The sequence below is a fragment of the Beta vulgaris genome, chromosome 6, assembly GCF_026745355.1.
Source record: "Beta vulgaris subsp. vulgaris cultivar EL10 chromosome 6, EL10.2, whole genome shotgun sequence".
In the NCBI taxonomy this organism is placed as follows: domain Eukaryota; kingdom Viridiplantae; phylum Streptophyta; class Magnoliopsida; order Caryophyllales; family Amaranthaceae; genus Beta; species Beta vulgaris.
This window is the reverse complement of record NC_079207.1, coordinates 68,041,095-68,062,034: the sequence shown is the minus strand read 5'-3', so window position 1 is coordinate 68,062,034 and position 20,940 is coordinate 68,041,095. Positions and strand designations below refer to the sequence as shown.

The 20,940-nt window shown below is 33.2% G+C and overlaps 2 protein-coding genes across 2 annotated transcripts; both read right to left on the bottom strand.

Annotated features, from left to right (window-relative positions):
- Positions 1 to 1,957: 1,957 nt before the first annotated feature.
- LOC104897748 (isocitrate dehydrogenase [NAD] regulatory subunit 3, mitochondrial) lies at positions 1,958 to 8,611 on the bottom strand. The gene is made up of 4 exons (XM_010684693.4): positions 7,911 to 8,611; positions 4,881 to 5,120; positions 3,078 to 3,156; positions 1,958 to 2,584 (listed from the first exon to the last, which is right to left on the bottom strand). The coding sequence occupies exons 1-4, from the start codon at positions 8,457 to 8,459 to the stop codon at positions 2,310 to 2,312; spliced, it is 1,143 nt and encodes a 380-aa protein (XP_010682995.2). The 5' UTR covers positions 8,460 to 8,611; the 3' UTR covers positions 1,958 to 2,309.
- Positions 8,612 to 11,154: 2,543 nt separating this feature from the next.
- LOC104897747 (CASP-like protein 1F2) lies at positions 11,155 to 14,293 on the bottom strand. The gene is made up of 3 exons (XM_010684692.3): positions 13,921 to 14,293; positions 12,838 to 12,961; positions 11,155 to 11,551 (listed from the first exon to the last, which is right to left on the bottom strand). The coding sequence occupies exons 1-3, from the start codon at positions 14,130 to 14,132 to the stop codon at positions 11,333 to 11,335; spliced, it is 555 nt and encodes a 184-aa protein (XP_010682994.2). The 5' UTR covers positions 14,133 to 14,293; the 3' UTR covers positions 11,155 to 11,332.
- Between the last annotated feature and the right edge of the window lie 6,647 nt (positions 14,294 to 20,940).

Genomic DNA, 20,940 nt, shown 5'->3' with positions numbered 1-20,940 from the left:
GAGTCTCACGAATAGTTTATACTCTATTTGTTATACTTTATAGAAGTTAAAATTAATGAATAGAAAACTTCCTTTCTTAAATGGTTCCGATAATTGAAGGGGAAAATTTTACATTGTGCAAAATGATCACAATGCTCCTAATCCTATTACATGTATTATTACTAGCAGGAAGTTAAGTAGGAGGATGCATGAAAAAGAATATTACCAACTAACACCACACCACTTCCACCAACTCCTAGTATGTAGTACCTCACACTTGAACCAGTCAAACCCACATAATTATCTTCTTAACTCACTCTTGAAAATTCCTCCTCAAATAATGTGTTTCTCCTTATATCATGACCTATACTTGCTTGTTGCCTTTCATGTATCACTTGCTTGCATTTTGAGTCTTCCTACCGTTAGAAAGCATGGAAGTTATGATATTCTACAAAAATATTTGCACTATAAACAATCCCTCTTCTCTTTCCCTATGTTGAATCTCTCAATTTTCTATAATCTATATTAACATCCAGTACATCATCATATTATCTTAGTGTCCTGCAACATGAGTAACGTCAAAAAAGTTCCTCACTCCCCTGCACATGAACGTGTAAGAACCACTGATCAAGGGGCGGAGGGACTCCGTGTCGCCTCATCCGGCCCTATTAACTTACAGATTCCTCCGCCTCCATGGCGGGCATCTCAACCACCGCGAACCACTTCCATGGTAAAGAGATATTATAAGCCGTATGAAGATCCTTTCCTTACTGCTATGAAGGAGTGCACCAAAAATAGTTGCCTGCAAGTTGTGGAAGGTAGAAAAACAAAGGGTCTTCTGTCTTTGCTTAAAAAAGGGAAGGTTACATTTTCATGTAAGAATGAGTGTGAAGTTAGGGAAGATGGTTTAGTGAGATTGTCTCAACTTCCTACTCTTCCTAGGGAACGATCAACCAGAGGAATGAAGATAGCATAGAATTTTCTTAAGCCTCATCATCTTAGTGATCGTGAAGGATTGAATTTAGATTCAAGTGATTTCTCTTCATATTTAGTCCGTTTGCACATCTACTTAAATAATGTCTATGAGAATTTAGGAGTTGTTTTATGATTGTTGCAATATTCCAATGAGATTTTCATGTGAAATAGAAAGAACATTGCAAATATACAATGTAGCCATAAAATTTTTATTTTATTATTGCAAATATACAATGTAGCCATAAAATTTTTATTTTATTCATAATTTGTAGTATAGCTACTCCGTTTGTTTCGTTCTATTTTTGCCACAATTTCCTTCTGTTATGATCTATTTGCTACAATTTTGTCCCAATATACTTGCCACGTATTTTTTTAAAATTAAATATTGTCTCCATTTTTTTGCAAATGTAGTACATTTTATCATCGGTTAATTCCTACAATTGACTTTTACTTTGCTGTCCAAAAAAGAATTTAAAAAGAGAAAATTCTTGACATTTCAATAGCAATTGTTCTGTTACAATAAATGAACAAAAGTAACGTTTTCCGCATTATAAGAGTACCTTTATAGAAGTGGAAAATTCAAAAGTTTGTTGCTTATAATTCCTGACTTTTCATAAAATACTAAATAAATATGTATAGTGTGAATAAAGAAGATATGTCTATCAGACGAGACCAGAACTTAGTGAAAGTCACCCCCGCCCAACTTCACTGTTGGAGAATGGCAAAGATCTCAACTTATCAGGGACTATTCTTCTCTTCACCTTTTTTTTTTATGAAATTTTTCAGAACTTTTCTTATTTTTTCTGAACTTTCCCAATTTTTTCACTTTTCTTATTTTTCTCTGAACTTTTTCTAGACTTTACCTAGTTTTCTGAACTACTTTTTTAAAATAAAACAAATATAAGATGAAGAAAAACAAGCCTTAAAAATGGTCATTTTAACACAACATAAAAGTTATGGGTCTTCTTATTGTCTTTCCTTTGCGCTTGTGAAAATCAGTTGGTACTTCTCAACTCTTCAAAGACCTATTGTATTCATCATATAGAAAGAGAGAAAGCTTAAAAAACAATCAGCACTCTTCAACGCTTAGCTACCATTTAAGCAGTTACAAAAGAATTTACATCAATTTCCAGTCTCGTATGGTCATCCTGCATCTTCCATGCAGAACCAATAAACAATGTCCGAGAAGCTAGAATCAGCTTGAGCAACTCATAAAATTTCCTATTTCCTCGAAATGCTTGTGATCTTTCAAGCCTATGATCCTTTATCTTGAATCATATATTATTTAAAATCAAAGTATTTGCCAATTATGAGATGATCTTGATGTCAAAGAAGATCGGAAAACAGGGCAAACCTCAGTCCATAGCTGCTATGATTGCATCAACCACCTCTTGGGTGGTGCTGTCACCGTCGAGATCTGGTGTTCGATGCTTGCCATCGGCTATCACTCTTTTCACTGCAGTCTCCAGTCGATCAGCGAACGATGGAAACTGGAGATGTCTCAACATCATTGCAGATGAGAGCAGAAGAGCTACCGGGTTTGCTTTCTTTTCTTTCAAAAGTTCATCACTCCCAACGTTTCCTGCTGAAGCACCTTGCTCGAATACGGCATTGTCTGCTCCTACATTGCCTACAGATATCAACAGTAAAAAATATGAGACCTCATTTTACCCAATAGTTAAGAGCTAAAATATCAGCTCTGACGTTTCAAAGAATTTCATTCTGTAAATACTTGCACGAGCACTAATCTACGTCAAAACATGCATCAAATATCTTTCTTAGGGGTTGTTCCTTAATTGGTAACCAAAAAGAATAGCATACTCCTAAGATATTGGCCACCAAAGAAGAGAAAGTAAAGGTAGTCGTGCAAAAAAGTGAACAGCATATCAGCAATAGCAATAGGTTTTACTTCTAGGCTCTAGCTAAGGGGAATTTATTTCCTGAAAAGGATGGGTAAGTTAGCTTGTCAGATTTGAAGAGCATGTCTTGACTGATAATTAAACTGCTCAAATATTCTAACTCTTTGGATTAGTAAGCCCTTCAGGTGATATTTGTCACAATATCATGTGGGAAAAAACTGATAATTGGAGGCGTTGGTAAGAAAAGCAGGAAGCAAAATTTACCTCCAGGCATTACTCCTGTGCCACCAGCTATACCAGCTGCTGTATTTGCCACAAGGTTTCCATACAGATTTGGTGTAACCTACAAGATCAAGGTGTACAATCTGATTAGCATAGATTCCATGATAGTTCTTCCTCATAAACAGTTGAATTTCCAGTTAGAAATATGATCAAGACAATATCCTCTCATGCAGAGTGTTGTGAGATATTGTAAATATATCTTTAGAGAAGAATCATTCTTGACTTATAATATGTTCCACTAATTTGCCAAAGCTTTTCAAAGGTACAAAAGCACATTACAAATGATGGCATTTATCGTGTATGTATATAACAAGAAAAGAGATTTATCCAGACTAGCCACTTTTTGACAATTCTTCCTGAAGTGAATGATTTTAGATGAAAGATCATATATGTTCTAGTACTATGATAAATGGACACTAATCATTAATTAAGATTAGGAAGAGCCAAAACTCTCATCCAATAAGACTTTTTTGTTCTGCCCAAGGCTCAGCTTTAGAAACTATAGTCTTGTCTTTGTTCATGATGTAGCAAATATGTTTTCCAACTCAAACTAACAGAAACAGATAAACTTCAGTTCTCTCTAGTTATGCTACTCAAATTGCATGTAAGTCCATCTTCATATGCTTTGTCTTGCTACGACATACTGAATCCTTTGCAACAATAATTGCGGAATCGTATTCAGTATTCACCAAGACTTCGATACCGTACTTACAGCCATCATTCAAGTATCTTTTCTTAATCATATTGCTTTGCTCAATTGCCAAAGCTACAATATTCCCAGCAGCCAAACTATGAAGGGCCCTTTTAATTACCTAGAGCTGGGGATGCTAGGTCCACTCCGTTTGCGTTGAAAACTATGTAGCTTTGTATTGATTCACCTATATGCTAATATAACTAAGTTGAAATTTACTCGAAAGGTATCTTATAGAGTAATGTGAAATAGGCGAGGAAATATAATTTGAATTTCCAGCGTTTACATATGAACATAAATAAAGTACAAAAAGAAGTCTAAATTTATATGAATCTCCTACCCCATCTGCTACAAAAAAACCTTTAAGGATCTCTACTCTACTCTGCGTCCACTCTCAAGCCCCCCTTCTTTGTCCTCACCCATTCTCTTTAATGACCAGCCATCAGTGACTATAAACCACAATTAAACTGTTCAATTTGCCTCAGAAAAAATTTCATGATCTGGGAGTAATGGTAGGCTAATCATTAGAACGAGATAGAGAAGACAACAGAGGTACAAAAAATATTGGAAAATGAGCCAAGGGCAAGAATTTAGAGTAGGATTGAATATTATAAGAAAGAAGCAACCAGTCCAAAATTTTGCTCCTGGATCTGTTCTATATTTTCATATTGGGGGGGGACTTCAAAAAAATGGTTCTTGATTAATTGTTATACCACACAAAATTCAGGCGTGTAAAGACGTAAACTGTTTATAGACATTCTATTTGTGTTCTTCAATCCTATTGGATCAAGCCAAAACATATATGCCTTCTTAGATTATTATTCCATCCAGAAAAGCAAAAAGGGAAGAAAAAAAGAACATGTTCGATCATGAACAAAGCCTCTCTTGCAAATGTACTTTCCCTAACAACACATCAGCCACAGAACAAGACAAAATTGGCATATACAGTGGCTAAATTAAATGCTATACAGACACCAAGGATAGCAAGACCAGTCGCCAGAAGGTAAGATAACAGTAATTCCCAATTAAAGCATGCCAGAATGCATATTAAGTCGTGAAGATAAAGCACGGTTGAAAGCAAGGAATCCACATACCATCACATCAAATTGTTCAGGCTTGGATACAAGTTGCATGCAGCAATTGTCCACGATGATTTCATCATACTTGATTCCAGGATATTTGCTTGCAACTTTTCGGCAAGATTCTAAGAAAAGACCATCTGCAAGCTTCATAATATTGGCTTTATGTACAGCTGTCACCTTCTTTCTATTGTTGAGGTAGGCATACTCGAACGCATATTTTGCAATGCGCTCCGAGCAAAACTTTGTTATCACCTAGCAGGTGAAATGAGTTCAAACAAATGCCAAAAAATGCAATATGCATAGCAGATACATTATCAACAGGAATTCACGTGCAAAAACTATTATATGACCGGAAAACCTTCCCAAATATAGATAACTATAAACATATATTGTCAACAGATGACATCCACCGAACCTTCCAAATCAGATTGAAGAATGCAGCACAAAAAAGTCACCAAAAGAACACAAGAAAAGTATAACCACAGTAGTTGCACATAATAAGAGCCTTCCAATTCCACTTCCTTTAGAAGCCTCTATTTCTTATATCAGTTTAAAGTTAATAAATAAAGAATCCACAATTGAACTAAAAAGGCTTGAACCTAGAACCTAACCACAGTTGACTAAAGAGAGATGGGACTTGAACAGGAATTTGGGACCCCTGACATGAAACTCACCAACTCCAAACGACACAAACACTAGTAGGTCGGACGCAACTTTTTCTACGTCAGCCCATAGCATCCAATACTTTCGGTTATTTGATACATTACATATTGTTTCAATCATCTGACAAGATTCACATTGACCTTCTTATAAAGAATAAAAAAAAGATTTACATTGACCTACAAGAATCACAGAATGTGTAGAGTAGATATCCCGCTTCATAATTTCTAGGGTGAGTAACAATTTTATTAAAGTACCCAATATTGCTTTTTTTTTAGTATTATAGCAACACTCATTGAGTTGACCCAAACAAAATCTGACAAAATAAATGTTTTGTACTAATCAAAGTACAGAAAACTTCTACGTATACTATTATAATTGGGTAAGAGTTTGATGCAGAAAACCTTAATAGCCACTTATAACAGAAAACTTCTTAATATCCCTTCTCCCACTCCAATCTTACAATCCTACTCAGCTTCATCATTGCAGTTGTGAATTAGCAAACTTGACATAAAAAAGAGACAGTGTCATCATTTTCTTCAACAAAATCAAGCTGAAAATATCTTCTGCACAATTTATACCTTTCAACTACTAAGTTCCCCTAAAATTGGAAATATTGGAAATAGAATACAAGCTCTCTCAATAAATCAAAATGTAGGAATTCAATAAATCAAAATTTCAAAATATAAAGAACTTTTCAGCATGCATTATAGCCTCCCTCTCCCTCACAAGCTTCACCTCATCACAACAAAAATGAACTATCTCACCCTTTCTTCACCATTGCTTAGTTCCTATATATCAATCTCATACCAATTGGTTGGTTACCACCCCATCACAGCAAATCTTTGCACACTTAAAAGTTAAAATGCTACCCGCTTTAATTTCCTAAAATGTATACAAGTGCGCCCTCTTAAGTCTTAAGAACCAAAAAGCATTTGAAGCAATCCATCACTCGTCATATTCAAGTGAATCACCATCTCACAAGTCACAACTTGCTATCTTTCTTCTGATTTCAAACGAGTACTCCAGATTAAAGCTATGCAATGCAAAATATCACAAACAACATCAGCAGCGTTTACCTGTAGCGCCTAAAACGAATCTGACACAAAACCAATTAGAAGTCAGTGCATTTCACTATTTGAATTTGGGTCAATTCGATATCAATCGCAACCCATACCTAAGCATTATTTCCCTAAAAAGAAAGTGATGAATCTAATTTGAAACACCTCTTTTTAAAAGGTGTAGCATCTAAAAAGAAACGGAGGAAGTTTAACAATTATTGTCAACAAAACAACACCATCACCTTCTCCTATCCCACACATAGAATCAATCTAAGCCACAGAACTTTCAAAGTCAGCTCAAAATCACAAAGTAATCCCACTCCACTTGGAGTATGGCACTCTGCCACCTTCTCCTACAATTCTACTAGAGGATCTTCAATATCAATCCCAACCCATACCTCAGCATTACTAATATTAAGTCTACGATGTTAACACAGTCAACCTCAACAATCAACACTTTCTCCCATTAGATAGACAGAATAGACTCCAGAACTAGCAAATATTTGTACACTTAAAAGTTAAAATGCTACCCGCTTCAATTTACTAAAATGTATACAAGTGCACCCTCTTAAGAACCAAAAAGCATTAGAAGCAATCCATCACTCGTCATATTCAAGTGAATCACCATCTCACAAGTCACAACTTACTATCTTTCTTCTGATTTCATATAAGCATTTCAGATTAAAGCTACGCAATGCAAAATATCACAAACAACATCAGCAGCTTTATACCTGTAGCGCCTAAAACAAATCTAACACAAAACCAAATTAAAATCAGTGCATTTCACAATTTGAATTTGGGTTAATTCCTAAAATTAGAAACTTAACCAATCTCAATTTCGGAAAGACATCAATTTCACAGAATCTGACAACTTTTCAAAATAAAACACAACCACTCCTCAAAATTTCCAAAATAGACTTCTAATGAATCCCAAACAATTAATTTGGAAATTGGAATAAACTTTTAGTACTTCACTTTTCTAATCTACAAATCACATCAATAAGTAGAACCTCAAAGGAATTCATCAATCACAAACTTCAGCTGAATCACCAAACTCAAATCATGTTCACAAATAATGATCAACTTTTCCATTCTAAAATAAATGAAACTCCTCTCAAAAAGCTCTCATCTAAAATAGAACTCATTTCAGAACGAACGAAGTACTAACTACAAAATTCACAATTCATATCAAAACACCACCAAGTCAACAAACAATCAGCCAAAAAAAACACAAAGTCAACATCATCATCAAATATAAACACAATTCTCCAGAAAATCACACCAAAACTCAGATCAAACCAATGAAACAAAATGATTATACCTTAAGACTTTCAACGACGCCAGGAACAACCTCGTGTTCAAGTCCAGAGTATTCTCCTTCAGTATTCTCTCTAATGACAACAATATCAACATTTTGATGGCGTGTAGGTAATCCTTTCAAATTAAAACAATTGACCAAAGAAGCGTACAAATCAAGCTCCTTCCTCAACTGCATATTCAACGAACTAACACCTCCACCAACTGGAGTAGCCAATCCACCTTTCAAGCATATTTTATTCTTCCGAATCGATTCCAAAACTTCTTCTGGAATCTTCTTCATGTTTCCGAATACTTCGTGTTTCTCGAAGTATATAGGCGCGTGCATAGCTTCCATTACTTGTTCGACGGCGCCGGTGACTAAAGGTCCGATTCCGTCACCGGGAATTAGGGTTACGCGACGTGGAGCACCGTCGCCGGGTCGGGGCATGTAGGTGACGGATCTTGAAGATGACAGCCATGGTTTCTTCGAAAGGAAGTTAGGGTTAGGGTTTTGGCGGGAAGAGGAGTTTGTGAGGTATTTTAGGAGGATTGGAGCAGATCGACGGGCCATTACAGAGGAGAGAGAAAGAGAAAGTAGGTGTTTTTTTTTGTTTACTTCGATGGAATTTTGGAAGAAATTTCAGTGACTTCGAAAGAGGAAGAAGATGAGAGAGAAACTCTTTTTTCTTTTTTTCTTTTTTTCTTTTTTTCTTTTTTTATTTTGTTGTTGTTTTTCCCTCCTTTGTAATTTCAATTTTTATTTCTTTTTTGGTCTTAACATGAGAAATTGTAAAAATATTGTTGAATTTGTTTTGTAAGGGATCGTCTAATTTTAAATTAAAATTAGGCGATGGTAAGTTCAATAATAACTACTCCCTCCGTCCCAAAATATAGTTCTCATTTTCCTTTTTTCACGGTAATTTATGCAAGTAGAATTTAAGAGGGATAGTAAATATTTTTTGTTTATTTAAATAAATATTGTATGGGAAAAGATGTTTTTAGGAGAGATAATGGAAAATAATTGGTGAAAAAACATTAATTATAACTTTTTGGTTGAATACACAAAGGAAAAAAACAAAATTCTAGAAGCAAATAAATGATGGTACACGATTTTTCTAGACATATTACGGAAAAATGTGGAACTAAATATGGAAATGGGAACTATATTAGGACACTTAAAAAGAAAATGGGAACTATATTTTGAGACGGAGGGAGTAGTAATCTAATCTATTTAGTTACTATGTCTACTTTTTTATTAAAATTAAACTGTTTTTTTTATAAATTTTTTAATATTGTTTTAGACTAGAGGTCACATTATCAACAATTCACAAATGCGTATGATTCATGATTCATTGATGATTGTACATTTGTACCCTTTGGGAATTTGGACAACAAACTACAAACATGACTCATGGGTGAACCGAAAGGAACAAATCCATAAAAATATACTATCAATTAGTTATAATTTATTTGAGATGATGATAATTGTGATTAAATAGGTTAGACTTCTTATGTGAGTAACATGTTATATAAATAAGTCAGTTTATGGTTGATTTTTAACATGTTTATGAATAGACGAGGTTACTTTTGTGAATAGTTGGGATTATCCATATGATTAAATAGGGTTGTCATATAATTAAGTGAAATTACTTTGATGAAGAAATGAGGTTACTATTATGATTTATGAGCGAATGAGGTTATTCATATGAATAGATGAGGTATTTAAATTTTATGAATAGATGAGATATAAAATAATTATATTATTACGGTTTACATACACTAGAAATCAGAGCAATGTGTTAAAATAACACTGCGGTTAAAAACCGCAGCAATATATTATTTACCTATTGCTACGGCCTTAATTGATGCGTGGCCAAAACCGCCGCAATATATCACTTAATGACCGCAACAATAAGCATTTATTCTACTAGCATGGGTTACTCGTATAATAAATATGATCGTCGTTTGATTAAGGGCCTGTTCTCCCCAGCTTATTTTCAGTTTAGTTCAGTTCAGACCAGTTCAATTCAGTTCAGCTCTTGACAGTACTTTTACTCTCACATATCAATATTTATTTCAGTTCAGTTCAATTCAGTTCAGTTCAGTTCAGATCAGTTCATATCAGTTCAGTTCAGCTGTTTTATGCGGAAGAGAACAGACCCTAAGGGCCTGTTCTCTTCGGCATAAAACAACTGAACTGAACTGAATTGAACTGAACTGGAATGAATAATGATATGTGAGAGTAAAAGTATTGTCAAGAGCTGATCTGAATTGAACTGAACTGAAAATAAGTTGGTGAGAACAGGCCCTAAGGGAGGTTACTCATATGAATTAATGGAGTTACTTTTATAAATATTTGGGGTTACTCGTTTAATTAAATAATGTGATTGTATGATTAAATGAGTTGAATCTTATAAACGAATAAAGTTACCCATGTATCTAAGATTACTCGTACGAAGAAATGGGGTTACTTTTGTAAGCAATTGGTGTTACTCATATGATTAAATGATGTTACTCGTATAAATAAAGGAGGTTACTTGTATGAATAAGGCTCCGTTTGGTAGGGCGTAAAACGTCTTCCCGGAAAACTGTTTTCTTCTATTTTCAGTTTTACATTGTTTGGTTGGCAAAAGAGTGTAAAACCATTTTCCCTTGGGGTAAAATTACTCTCCCAAGGATGGAAAATCATTTTCCTTTCAAAATGAAGGGAAAACTATTTTCCTTCTCTCTCTTGTACACTCCTCTCACTACCTCCTTACTTTCCCTTTCATTTTCCTTTCATTTCATCATTTTTTTACATCGAACCAAACAACGGAAAACTAATTTTGGAATTGTGTTTTCCATTGTAAATTGTTTTCCATGAAGATCATTTTACACTGAAAATATTTTACGCCCTACCAAACGGAGCCTAAATGGGGATACTCATAAGAATAAACAAGCTTTACTAATATGAATAAATGGAATTACTCATAAATTTTAATGGGATTACTCACTTAAAAAACCTCCTCAAGACGAGAGAAAAAGCAAAATAAGCCATAGAAAAAAGCAAGATTATAGAAAAAGTTAGTATGAAGTCTTTACATAAAGTATGAAGCTTATACATAATTATAAACTTGTACAACAATAATGAAATCAGGAAGAGCAACAGGTCCAAGATCGGAACGAACCAGTCTCGGTCCCAAAAAAAACGGGTTGTGGTTCAGTCCGGTCGGTTTCACATTTGGTCCTGGACCGGTGCACACCCCATCATGACGCAATAAAAGAAATAAAAGTAAATCAATTGTAAGGCAATAATACCGATAATCAATGAATTTACACTTGGTTTCCTATATGATTCAAGTAAAAGAATTCACAAATCTAATTTGAAAGGGCACATAATAAATCTAAAGTACAATAAATAGGAAAATAAAACTCTCATTATCGTCAATCCCAAGCTATTTGGCATCATTTAGCTTGTTGAGCTCGTTTAAAAGCCATGATAGTGAGAGCAAAGAGACAAAAGAAAGCCAAGTATGAAAACGCAATAGAAATGGTTATATAATTACAGAATTTATTGACATTATCACATATCTTTGTCCACCCTGTTTGGTTTTGCCCAAATTTTCCTACATATCCTATAGCAGTCGCCGCAGCACAACCAGCCATCATCAATACCATTGCAATCTGCCATTTCAAAAATTATAATTATAAACATTAAGATATATTTCCTCTATTTAGAGATAGTCGCACAATTTCATATTTTCACACTTGTCAATGCATTATTTCAAACATTAACTAGTTTTTGCCCTGACGATGCTCGTGTAAGTTACAACAAACAAATATGTTCTTATTTTTTATTTCATAATTTATTTTCCTATTTTTCGTATTTTTTGTCTATTAAGAAATTGAAAAATTCACGTCATGACGTGATAAGTAAAAAATATTTGAAAGCTTTGAGTTTGAAAACAATATCTTGAAAGGAATTGTGGTAAGAGAATATGACATTAATATTATCTTGTAAGTTACGTAATAAGAGTGTTAAAAGATGTACTCGCTCCGTTTTTTCCAATTGCTACATTTTACTTAAATTATTGTTTCTTTTTAATTGCTATATTTTTCTTATTTGGGGTACTTGGCCCACCATAAAGCATTATTTTTATACTTGTTCTTCTCTTTTTCCACCCAAAAATACTACTTTTTCACCTTTTTTCATTATTTTACATTAAATACATCAAAAAGTATACTCCAAAAAGCTTGAAAGTGATATTGCAAACATTGTTGTGCCTACAACAATGTAACAATAAAAAAACGGAGGGAGTTGTTAAGTTTTTTTTAGTTAACTACAATTATTACAGGACTTTATCATATTTTAATTGAAACATTGATCAACAAAGTCATAGTGTAGTTGATGGTTAATCTCTTACTTTTCATTTCAAAGGTCACGTATATGACTATGTTTTTCTTAAAAAATATATCACCATAGACAATCAAAGTATAAAATGTGAATTAAACACTATGCAATAAATGGTGCAACTATTTAAAAAGAGAATCAGCCCAATAGTGACTAAGTTAATTTTTTTCGGTGACTAGTTTAATTCATTTAATGATTAAGTCTACTTTTATATTAAAACTAGTTATTAGGCCCGGACTATGCCCCGGGTAAAAAAATTTCATTTATTAATATTGTACTTTCATAGGATATCACTAAATGCGAATTGGTCTAGTGGTTAAAACTTTAGTACATGAACTTGAGATCACGGGATCAAAACCTATACTATGCAATTTTTTTTTTTTTTTTCATTTTACATGAATTACATGAACTAAAACTCCATAGGGAGAGCGCCACGTGGCACCGTCCCTGATTTACGCACGCCTTTTAATATATTAGTATAGATTACTCTCTTTTAATAATTTTTAAAACGAAATTATTCAGATGAAAAGGAAAATTGTAAACATGCTAGTTCTCTTACCAGATCTTGAAGGAAAACAGAAAAGTAGCTTTTGCAATTGGATTTTGGCCTATAGAAAGCACATGTGGTGATTAATGAAAACACTGAAAACGCACATATGGCTATATTTGTACCAAGTAGGAACCTGCACATTCATAACAACAAGACTTTCAAATTGTAACAAATAAAATGGAGTAATTATTCTATGCGTTTTTAAACAATAGGACGTATACTAAAATATACTCTCTAAAATTATTATTTGTTATGTCAGATCATAAACTTCACATATTTGATTATTGATAGATTGTTAGAAATTACTGGAATAAATGTAGAAATTAAATATATATGTTAATAAATCTTACATAATTATATGATTTTTTTCCTTAAATATTGGTAAAAATTTATAGTTAAAATTGGTAAGGCTTGACTATGAGAAATTCAATCTTTCACTTTCCCATGTTAGACCTTGATTACACCCTTAACAAAATATGTGTGAGTTACAAGTATCATTTCAAAGAATAATTACATTTGCATACAAAACGATAGAGCATGTTCGTTTTAATTTCTTTTCTCTCATCTTCTCAAGAATTATGAAGAGTTCATCAAACTTTTCAAAAAGAATTAATTAAGTCGAGAAATATAGATTGAATAGAATAGACCTTTAAGTCTTTAACGGTGTTTCTTTAATCCAATCTCTTTACAAAAATCACTAATAATTATTAAGTACTTTTTTCGGTTTTTTTTTATCTTTCTCACTTTTGCGCACATCTCCGAATGCACATCTTTGAATTTAAATATCTTTCATTATATATTAGTAAAAATTATAATGATTGAATATTAATAATATACTAATTGAGACAAATCAAACACGATCTCACCTGATTATATTTTTTCTTATAAATTGAAAAAAATTGAGAAGATTCTCTTTAAATATGAATAGTGTAAAGATTCTAAGTGAAAACGAAAAAAAAAACAGGGGAGTATCATCTAAAATGGAGGATCTTTAACTCCTACATATAGAGGCATGGCTACATATATTTGTTATCAACTCATTATCATCCCTTTTCTCTTATCAACCAAAAAATGAAAATTCAAAAAAATCACCTGAATGCTGAAGAATAGTTATACTTGGCTTGTAACACAATACCAAAAACCTCAGTAGATTGACGACTATTCACCATTACACAAATGGAAGCTATTGTTGACATGAATGCAACGCTCCTAAGTATCACTTGGCTTACAAAGAAGTTTTTGTACGCCGTTTTCGTCGCCAAAGAATTAGCTTCAATGGCGTTTGAACCACCATTAGAGGCCATTATATTGTTTTTGGCTGATAAAATTTCTCTAGATAGCTTGATCTCTTCTTTTCTTGAGGAACTTGTTGATGGTAATGTAGGGAGAAAGAAAGGGTTATAGCATATAGGGGTTTGAAAAATATATGTAGGTGTTAACTTATATAGAGAGGTAATTTGATTTTTAATAGGGGTTTATCATGTGCTTGGTTAGCTGGGTTATCCTGGACAAATAAAATGCTAGCTTAAACTTACAACTTTGGTGTATCTTATTAATTTAACTACAAATCATGTATGATCTTGTGGGGCCATCATATAATAAACAATAATCTAGATTATGGTCTTTTATAGAAAAAAAATTGAAGATTTCTTTTTTGTTAGGGTGATGGTATACCCTAATAACATGTATTGTTTGTTTAAATTCAATCATATAGATGAAAATTGAACTAATATCTGTTATATAAGGCAGGGGGCTATGGTGTTCCCTTTAAAAAGTTATTTTTGTCCTTAGTTATATATATAATTGGATATTCAAATTTCTACAATATATCATTTCCTAATTTAAAGATGGGGTCAAAATTCTAATGAAAAATTAAACTAAATAAGCATTAACAAAGTAACTTGACACAATGAGAAAAATGGTAATTTAATTGATAAAAATTATAAATTTAATTTGACTATAAGACCTCACATCTAAATGTTCATTACAATTTCTAAGCATTTTACATTAGTTTGTACAACAATAATTATAAATCACACTTTTAAAATCATATTTAGATGAAATTTATTAAGAACATACCCAAACAATCGACGCACACATCGTGTGCATAGAAGGCTAGTAGTACTTTAATTCATCAGCTTCACGTATGTGTAGGGGTGTAAGTTATTTGGTTAAAAATAAAAAAATCAAACCACATTAGTAATTTAGTTTGGATTTTTTATGAAATAAGTTTGGTTTGGATTCTATTTTTTTCGATTTTTTGGTTTGGTTTGGTTTGGTTCCAAACCAAAATATAGATATGTAGATCCCCGTCCACAAACCTACTCTTGAAAATTTTGGGCTTTTGTCACTTTGGGTTTCCTTTTCTCATAAACTCAAATCCCCTAAGACGTAAGTCAGTAAGTTGGGTTTCTTGCTCCTCTCTCTCCTAATACCTAAGTCAGTAAGTCACCACTAAAAAAATCGGTTTGGCCGGTTTGGTTTAGTTTGGATTTTGGAACATTAAAAAATTCGATCTGGTTTAGTTTTGGCTTTCAAATTTCGGTTTGGATTGAGCCAAATTTCGAATTGGATTTGGATTAAAAATTTTAAAATTGAATTTGTTTCGATTTGGTTTGGTTTTGTTCAAAAACCAAACCGAAAATCGGACTTACACCCCTACGTATGTGGTTGAAAAATACCCTATACATAAAAAGATAGAATTTGTTGATATGGCATGAGTAACCTTTTGGAGAGGAGTGTAAAACAATAAATAAATAAATATTCCCAAAAATAGTAAGATGGAACGCTTCTTATTTGGCCTCTTCGGCAAACGAAATTGTTGCGGTAACTATTAGATGTAGAAGTAGCTCGATTGATGTACTAATTATCAGCTATCAGATATTAGCGGTTAGAGTTGAACTGTGAAAATAACTTTTTTGCTAATTAGTGTTCGGTAAAACTAGTTGCCAGTTTAAAAAATAACAAAAATAAACTATATTCAATCCTCAAAAGCTACTTGAAAAGCTACCTCTACTCCAAAAGCTAACCAAAATACTAATTCAAACAACAAAAGCTACACCGGATATTACTTTACCAAACCCAACTTTTCATTATTATTAGAGTTTTAACTTGGTCTAAACATAAAAAGCTACATCAAAAGTTATTACCGATCACGACCATTGTATAACCTATGCATCTAGCAATTTATCTTTTTATCTACCCTATTATTCTATAATCAGTATTAGAAAATTCGAAAATTAATTTTACGGATTTTTCAAGCTCCAAAAATTAAGTCTTCTCCATCAAACTTACACCTATTAGCATGAAAGTATAAGATAATCGTGCATGAATCATTTAAATAATAGTGCTAATTAAAAATATTCTTGTTAAATTCAAATAAAAGATAAATGGTTGTCTTATAAGATGGTAAAAAGTACTAATAATTTGAAAAGTTTACAAAATTCCTATATAATTTCATGTTCGTAATATTTTATATGATTTTTTTTTGATAAAGATAAGGAAAAAGAAGGTTAGGAGACCCTCCCCACGAGGGGAGCTCCAACCTTATCGTTTACAAGGATAGAATGAAGAGTAGAGTGAACACAATTTTCCACATCAAACTGAGAATCAACTGAATGGCCGACATTGGCTATCCAATCTAGTGCTTTTTTTGCTTCCTGGTAGATATGACGAATATTCTACAAGTTGAAGGAAAGAAGCAGAGTTTGGATGTCCTGGATGATATGAGCAATTTGCCAAGGAGGAGACCATAGACCTTTAACTGCATTGACGACTATAAGATTATCGCCTTTGATATGGAGGTGGTGAATATTATTTTGGATACCAAGACGAATCCCTTGATGAAGAGCGGTGGCTTCGGCAATGGAAATTGAAGAAGTACCAAGGTTGAAAGTTGCCACCTTGTGAAGGTGACCATCAAAATTCCTGATGATAATATCTGCTGCTATAGAAATTCTAAGAACCGAGCCGTCGAAGTTGAGTTTGAAGAAGAGGTTGGGAGGCGGCTCCCAAGCAACGAGGATGGAAGATGGATACTCGGGGTCAGTGGCGGATTCAAGGGGGGGCCTACCTAGGCCATGGCCCACCCCATGGTTTTAGTTCTTTACTAGTATTAAATATTGCAAATATTTACATACAATCATGGTAGTTCAGTTGGTATTAGTGTGTCTTTGACTTTTGCTAATATCTTGGCTTCAAAACCTGTTGTAGACTTTTTTTGCAAACATTTTGCCATTTAAAAAAAAAATATATTTCTTCTTGATTACTGTTCCAATTTTAAACATCTTTTCCCTTTAACTTCAGCATTTGATTCCTGGCTAGTTGCTTTCCTTCCTCTTATTATTTCTTTCGGATACAATATTATCTTTTTTTTTCTTTTTTTGTATGTTAAATTGTTCCTTTTCTACCAAAAACTTCTAATTATTACTATACTACGTTTACTTTCTATTATGTACTACTATACTTACTCTGTTACATCTGCTTTTTTTTATAAAAAAAAAGTTATATTAGTTATTGTGTATTATAAAACTTAATCACGGAGATAATCAAATTAGCATAGCAATAATCAATAATATACAACTAAAATTATCTTTGTTGTTATAAGAAAATTTGATAGATTTTTGTAATTAAGGATAAAGAACTAAAAAGAAAAAAAATGTAACTACTTCATATCTTCAATATTTATGTAATTATGGATAATTAAAGTTATTTTATATTTTTATGATAAAAAAGTATACGTCGAGTTTGGCTCACCCGATCCAAAATTCCTAGATCCGCCACTGCTCGGGGTGGAAGGAGGAAGAGAGAAATGGAGACTCATCTTTTACTACAAATCTTTGTAATGCTCGTGCTCTTTCTAGTATTCTTGTAACCCACGCATTAGGAATTCTCTTTGAGCGAAGGGTCTCCTAATACCATTTCTTTTTATCTATATATAAAAATAAACATAGAGAATAAAAACAATAGAGGTAACGCACCCTAGCTAAGAGATTATAAGAGGCCGGCAGAATTGTAACTCTAATTTTTAATTTGGAAGTGGAATTTCACCACCTAACCAAACATGCAAAACAACACTTCATATGATAAGAGGTGGAGTGTACTAATGGCAAGAAATTAAAGCAGCTGAGGAGGATTTCGTTTCTCATTTCTTTTTGTGGAAATCGCGAAAATGAACACACTACACTACTATATTTCTGTTAATGGGGTTGGTCATCACTCATCACACTAGCTAATGGAAACATGATCATATCTTATGATACGAGCGCACAAGAAGGTTGAACAATATATAGCTGTAATTTACTCCTTTTGTAAAGATTTCTGTATATTTTTAATTTTTTTGAGGAATTAGTTTTTGTATTGAGATTGAGAGAATAATATTACACTAGATATCGATAGGTGTATCACTAGTTTCATGCCAAATGTGAATAATATTGTTACCCTCTATATTCTCTTAGGAACTTCAAGATAAAGAAAGCTTTTTTTTTTTTTTGGTTATTGAGCTAGAAATATCTAAAGAGATATAATTATTAATCAAAATCGGGTATTGTTTGAGTTTTACTTGGTTTTTGTATCGATATTACAAAAACGACTTATATTATAAATAATTTTGAGAAACTACATCTATAGTTGTATTGATATTTTTGTAGAATGAGTTAATTTAGACGAAGATAATAATTAAAATGACTTAATTATTTCTTGAATTAAAGTTGTTAAGAATGCAAGCCCAACATAGTTGTTTATTATGTTGTTTGAAGAGAAACTGAGTAGATGAACCAAGTCAAGAGGTGGTCTATCCGCTGGTTCACGAGTTTTGAGCTGCTGGTCCATGGAGTGGTCCACGGGTTGTTCCGCGTGAAAAGCTACGATTGACTTATTCTCTACGTCTTGTTAATCAGTTTCCACTTCGTATTGGTTGCAATATTCCTATTTTTATTGGGCCCCCTTTCGGAAACCCGTGGTAAGATGAATTCCTCTGGGCTGCCCTTGCACAAGGCCACTCACCCAAAGCAGGCACAATATTTGGTTCCACCTAGATCTGAACCTTGGTCTCCCATGTGGGAGATAGGAAGCCACCCCCATTGGACTCAATGGTCCTTTGTAATATTCCTAATTATTATTTCCTATTTACTAGTTATTTTTATTTAAGAAAGTTGTAAGATATTCTACATAATATGGAAAATATCTAGTGGTTGATACTAGGAAGGTTGTTTAGTTTCCTAATACTAGTTGGTCTAGTTTAGGTAGTATAGAGTCTTATAAATAGGAGCTTATAGAATTGTTATATAGAATGATTTTGTACCATTGTGAGGCACAATGTAGTGCTTGAGGAAGCACACGTGTGGGCAACGAGTGGTAGTCGACAATTACCGTTGAGGAAGCTTGGTGGGTGAGGCAATGGGAAACCCATTTGTTGTGTGAGTGGCGAGTGTAAACACCAAGTGGGTTGCGGTTGGTGTACGACGGGACGTGCACAAACAATATACACATGAGCGTTGGTTTGTATGGTGGCTTAGAGGATGGAGTCACTTGTTTGAGACGAGAGGTTTTGAAGCTAGTCATTCGAGATGCTTTGTATAGTATGATGTATTACTCGTCTTTGTGATTAGTAATATTGATTGGTGGTTTTTTTACCCTTTGACGGTTTTTTCCACGTTAAATCTGCGTGTCTTAATTATTTGTCATTGTGTTGTTATCTCGTTTATTATTGTTTATCCAATTATAGGTTGGGGAAAGATGATCGACGTACGGGCGGATCTCCCCTTCCCCAATCCCCTAACAGAAGTACTATCGCCTCCTTCGTCTGTTTTAGTTGTACCAAGAGGCCGGTTACACGTTTGGCAATATACAACTTTGAACATTCATATCTCTAATTATGGTAGTAATTTATAAAAAGTTGATATAATGATATCATATAACGAAATGGATCTAAACACATCCTACATAACTAGATTTTTCCTTATAAATAATAAAGCAAAATCAAAGTAGAATATATGAATAATGTACGTGAAGTATCAATAAAATACAACTAAAGAAAAAGCCAGAAGATGTATTATTTATTATAGGATTTTGTTAGAGATTGATAAGAGGTTTTTAGTATGTCGTTCAGGTACTAAGAACCGCTTTCCAAACAATATTTGTAATCCTAACAAGCAACTACTAATGGAATAGTAAGGGCAAGTCAAGGGTCGATCCACAGGGAAAATGGGATTGATTAGAGTCTATCTAGTCTAGACTACCTAATTGAAAGGTATTTGGGGTTTGAAAGATGTTTGGTAACAACTAAGACTATCTAACAGCTAGAACAAGCAAATATCACGAGTTTAAATATCAAATAAAAGACACTAGAGTTAAGGTTACTAGTATGAATAAGAATGGATAATGATTGTTAATGCGATTGTGGAACGACGAAGACGATTATGCAAGGTTTAGTCCTCCTCTAAAATACTCGAGTCCTCTCTCGAATGGTCCTCAAGAGTAATCGCTTAATCTATCAACTAAATCCTCTCTCGAATGGTCTTTAGTTAATTGATTAAGAGATTCGATAAGTTTGGAAAACCCCTAATGAAGGATCCCCTTAATTTCACCATATATCTTGGTATGGAAATTAAGTTGATTCTTGGGGATGATAAAAGAGTTCAAAATCCGGTTTAAGAACGTTTGAAATCAAAATACCAAAGTATAGGTGTGATCAATATCTATCCTAAGGTCTCAAAACACCAAGATCAATGCATAATTTTCTCTGAATAATCACAATCACATCATCAATCATATTTAAACCCTAATTCATACTTTCACCCTAACCCTAGATTATGAAACTACTCACTAATCATGGAGTTAAAGCAATTAAACAATGAATCTATGACTGATCTAGGATTAAACATGATTAAGAAATGATTAAACTAATAGAAATCGCAATTATTAAACTCAGAAAATGAAGATCTTAAATAATATGAGAACATAAACAACACCAAGAGAATGAAATAAAAACTAAAACTTTGAATTGAATTGAATAAAAAGTACCTTGAATGTAAATCGAATCACAAACTATGATCTCTAATCTCAATTACCAATGAAAACTAAAGTGTTTTCTCTCTAGTACAAAACCCTAAA

Excerpts from the sequence above, each read along its gene's own strand:
- LOC104897747 (XM_010684692.3), bottom strand. The coding sequence starts at position 14,132 with ATGGCCTCTAATGGTGGTTCAAACGCCATTGAAGCTAATTCTTTGGCG. Across the intron at positions 12,962-13,920 it reads AACTATTCTTCAGCATTCAG|GTTCCTACTTGGTACAAATA; the intron begins GTGATTTTTTTG and ends ATGAATGTGCAG. Across the intron at positions 11,552-12,837 it reads CTGTTTTCCTTCAAGATCTG|ATTGCAATGGTATTGATGAT; the intron begins GTAAGAGAACTA and ends TTGAAATGGCAG.
- LOC104897748 (XM_010684693.4), bottom strand. The coding sequence starts at position 8,459 with ATGGCCCGTCGATCTGCTCCAATCCTCCTAAAATACCTCACAAACTCC. Across the intron at positions 3,157-4,880 it reads CTGAACAATTTGATGTGATG|GTTACACCAAATCTGTATGG; the intron begins GTATGTGGATTC and ends TTGATCTTGTAG. Across the intron at positions 2,585-3,077 it reads CACAGGAGTAATGCCTGGAG|GCAATGTAGGAGCAGACAAT; the intron begins GTAAATTTTGCT and ends TGATATCTGTAG.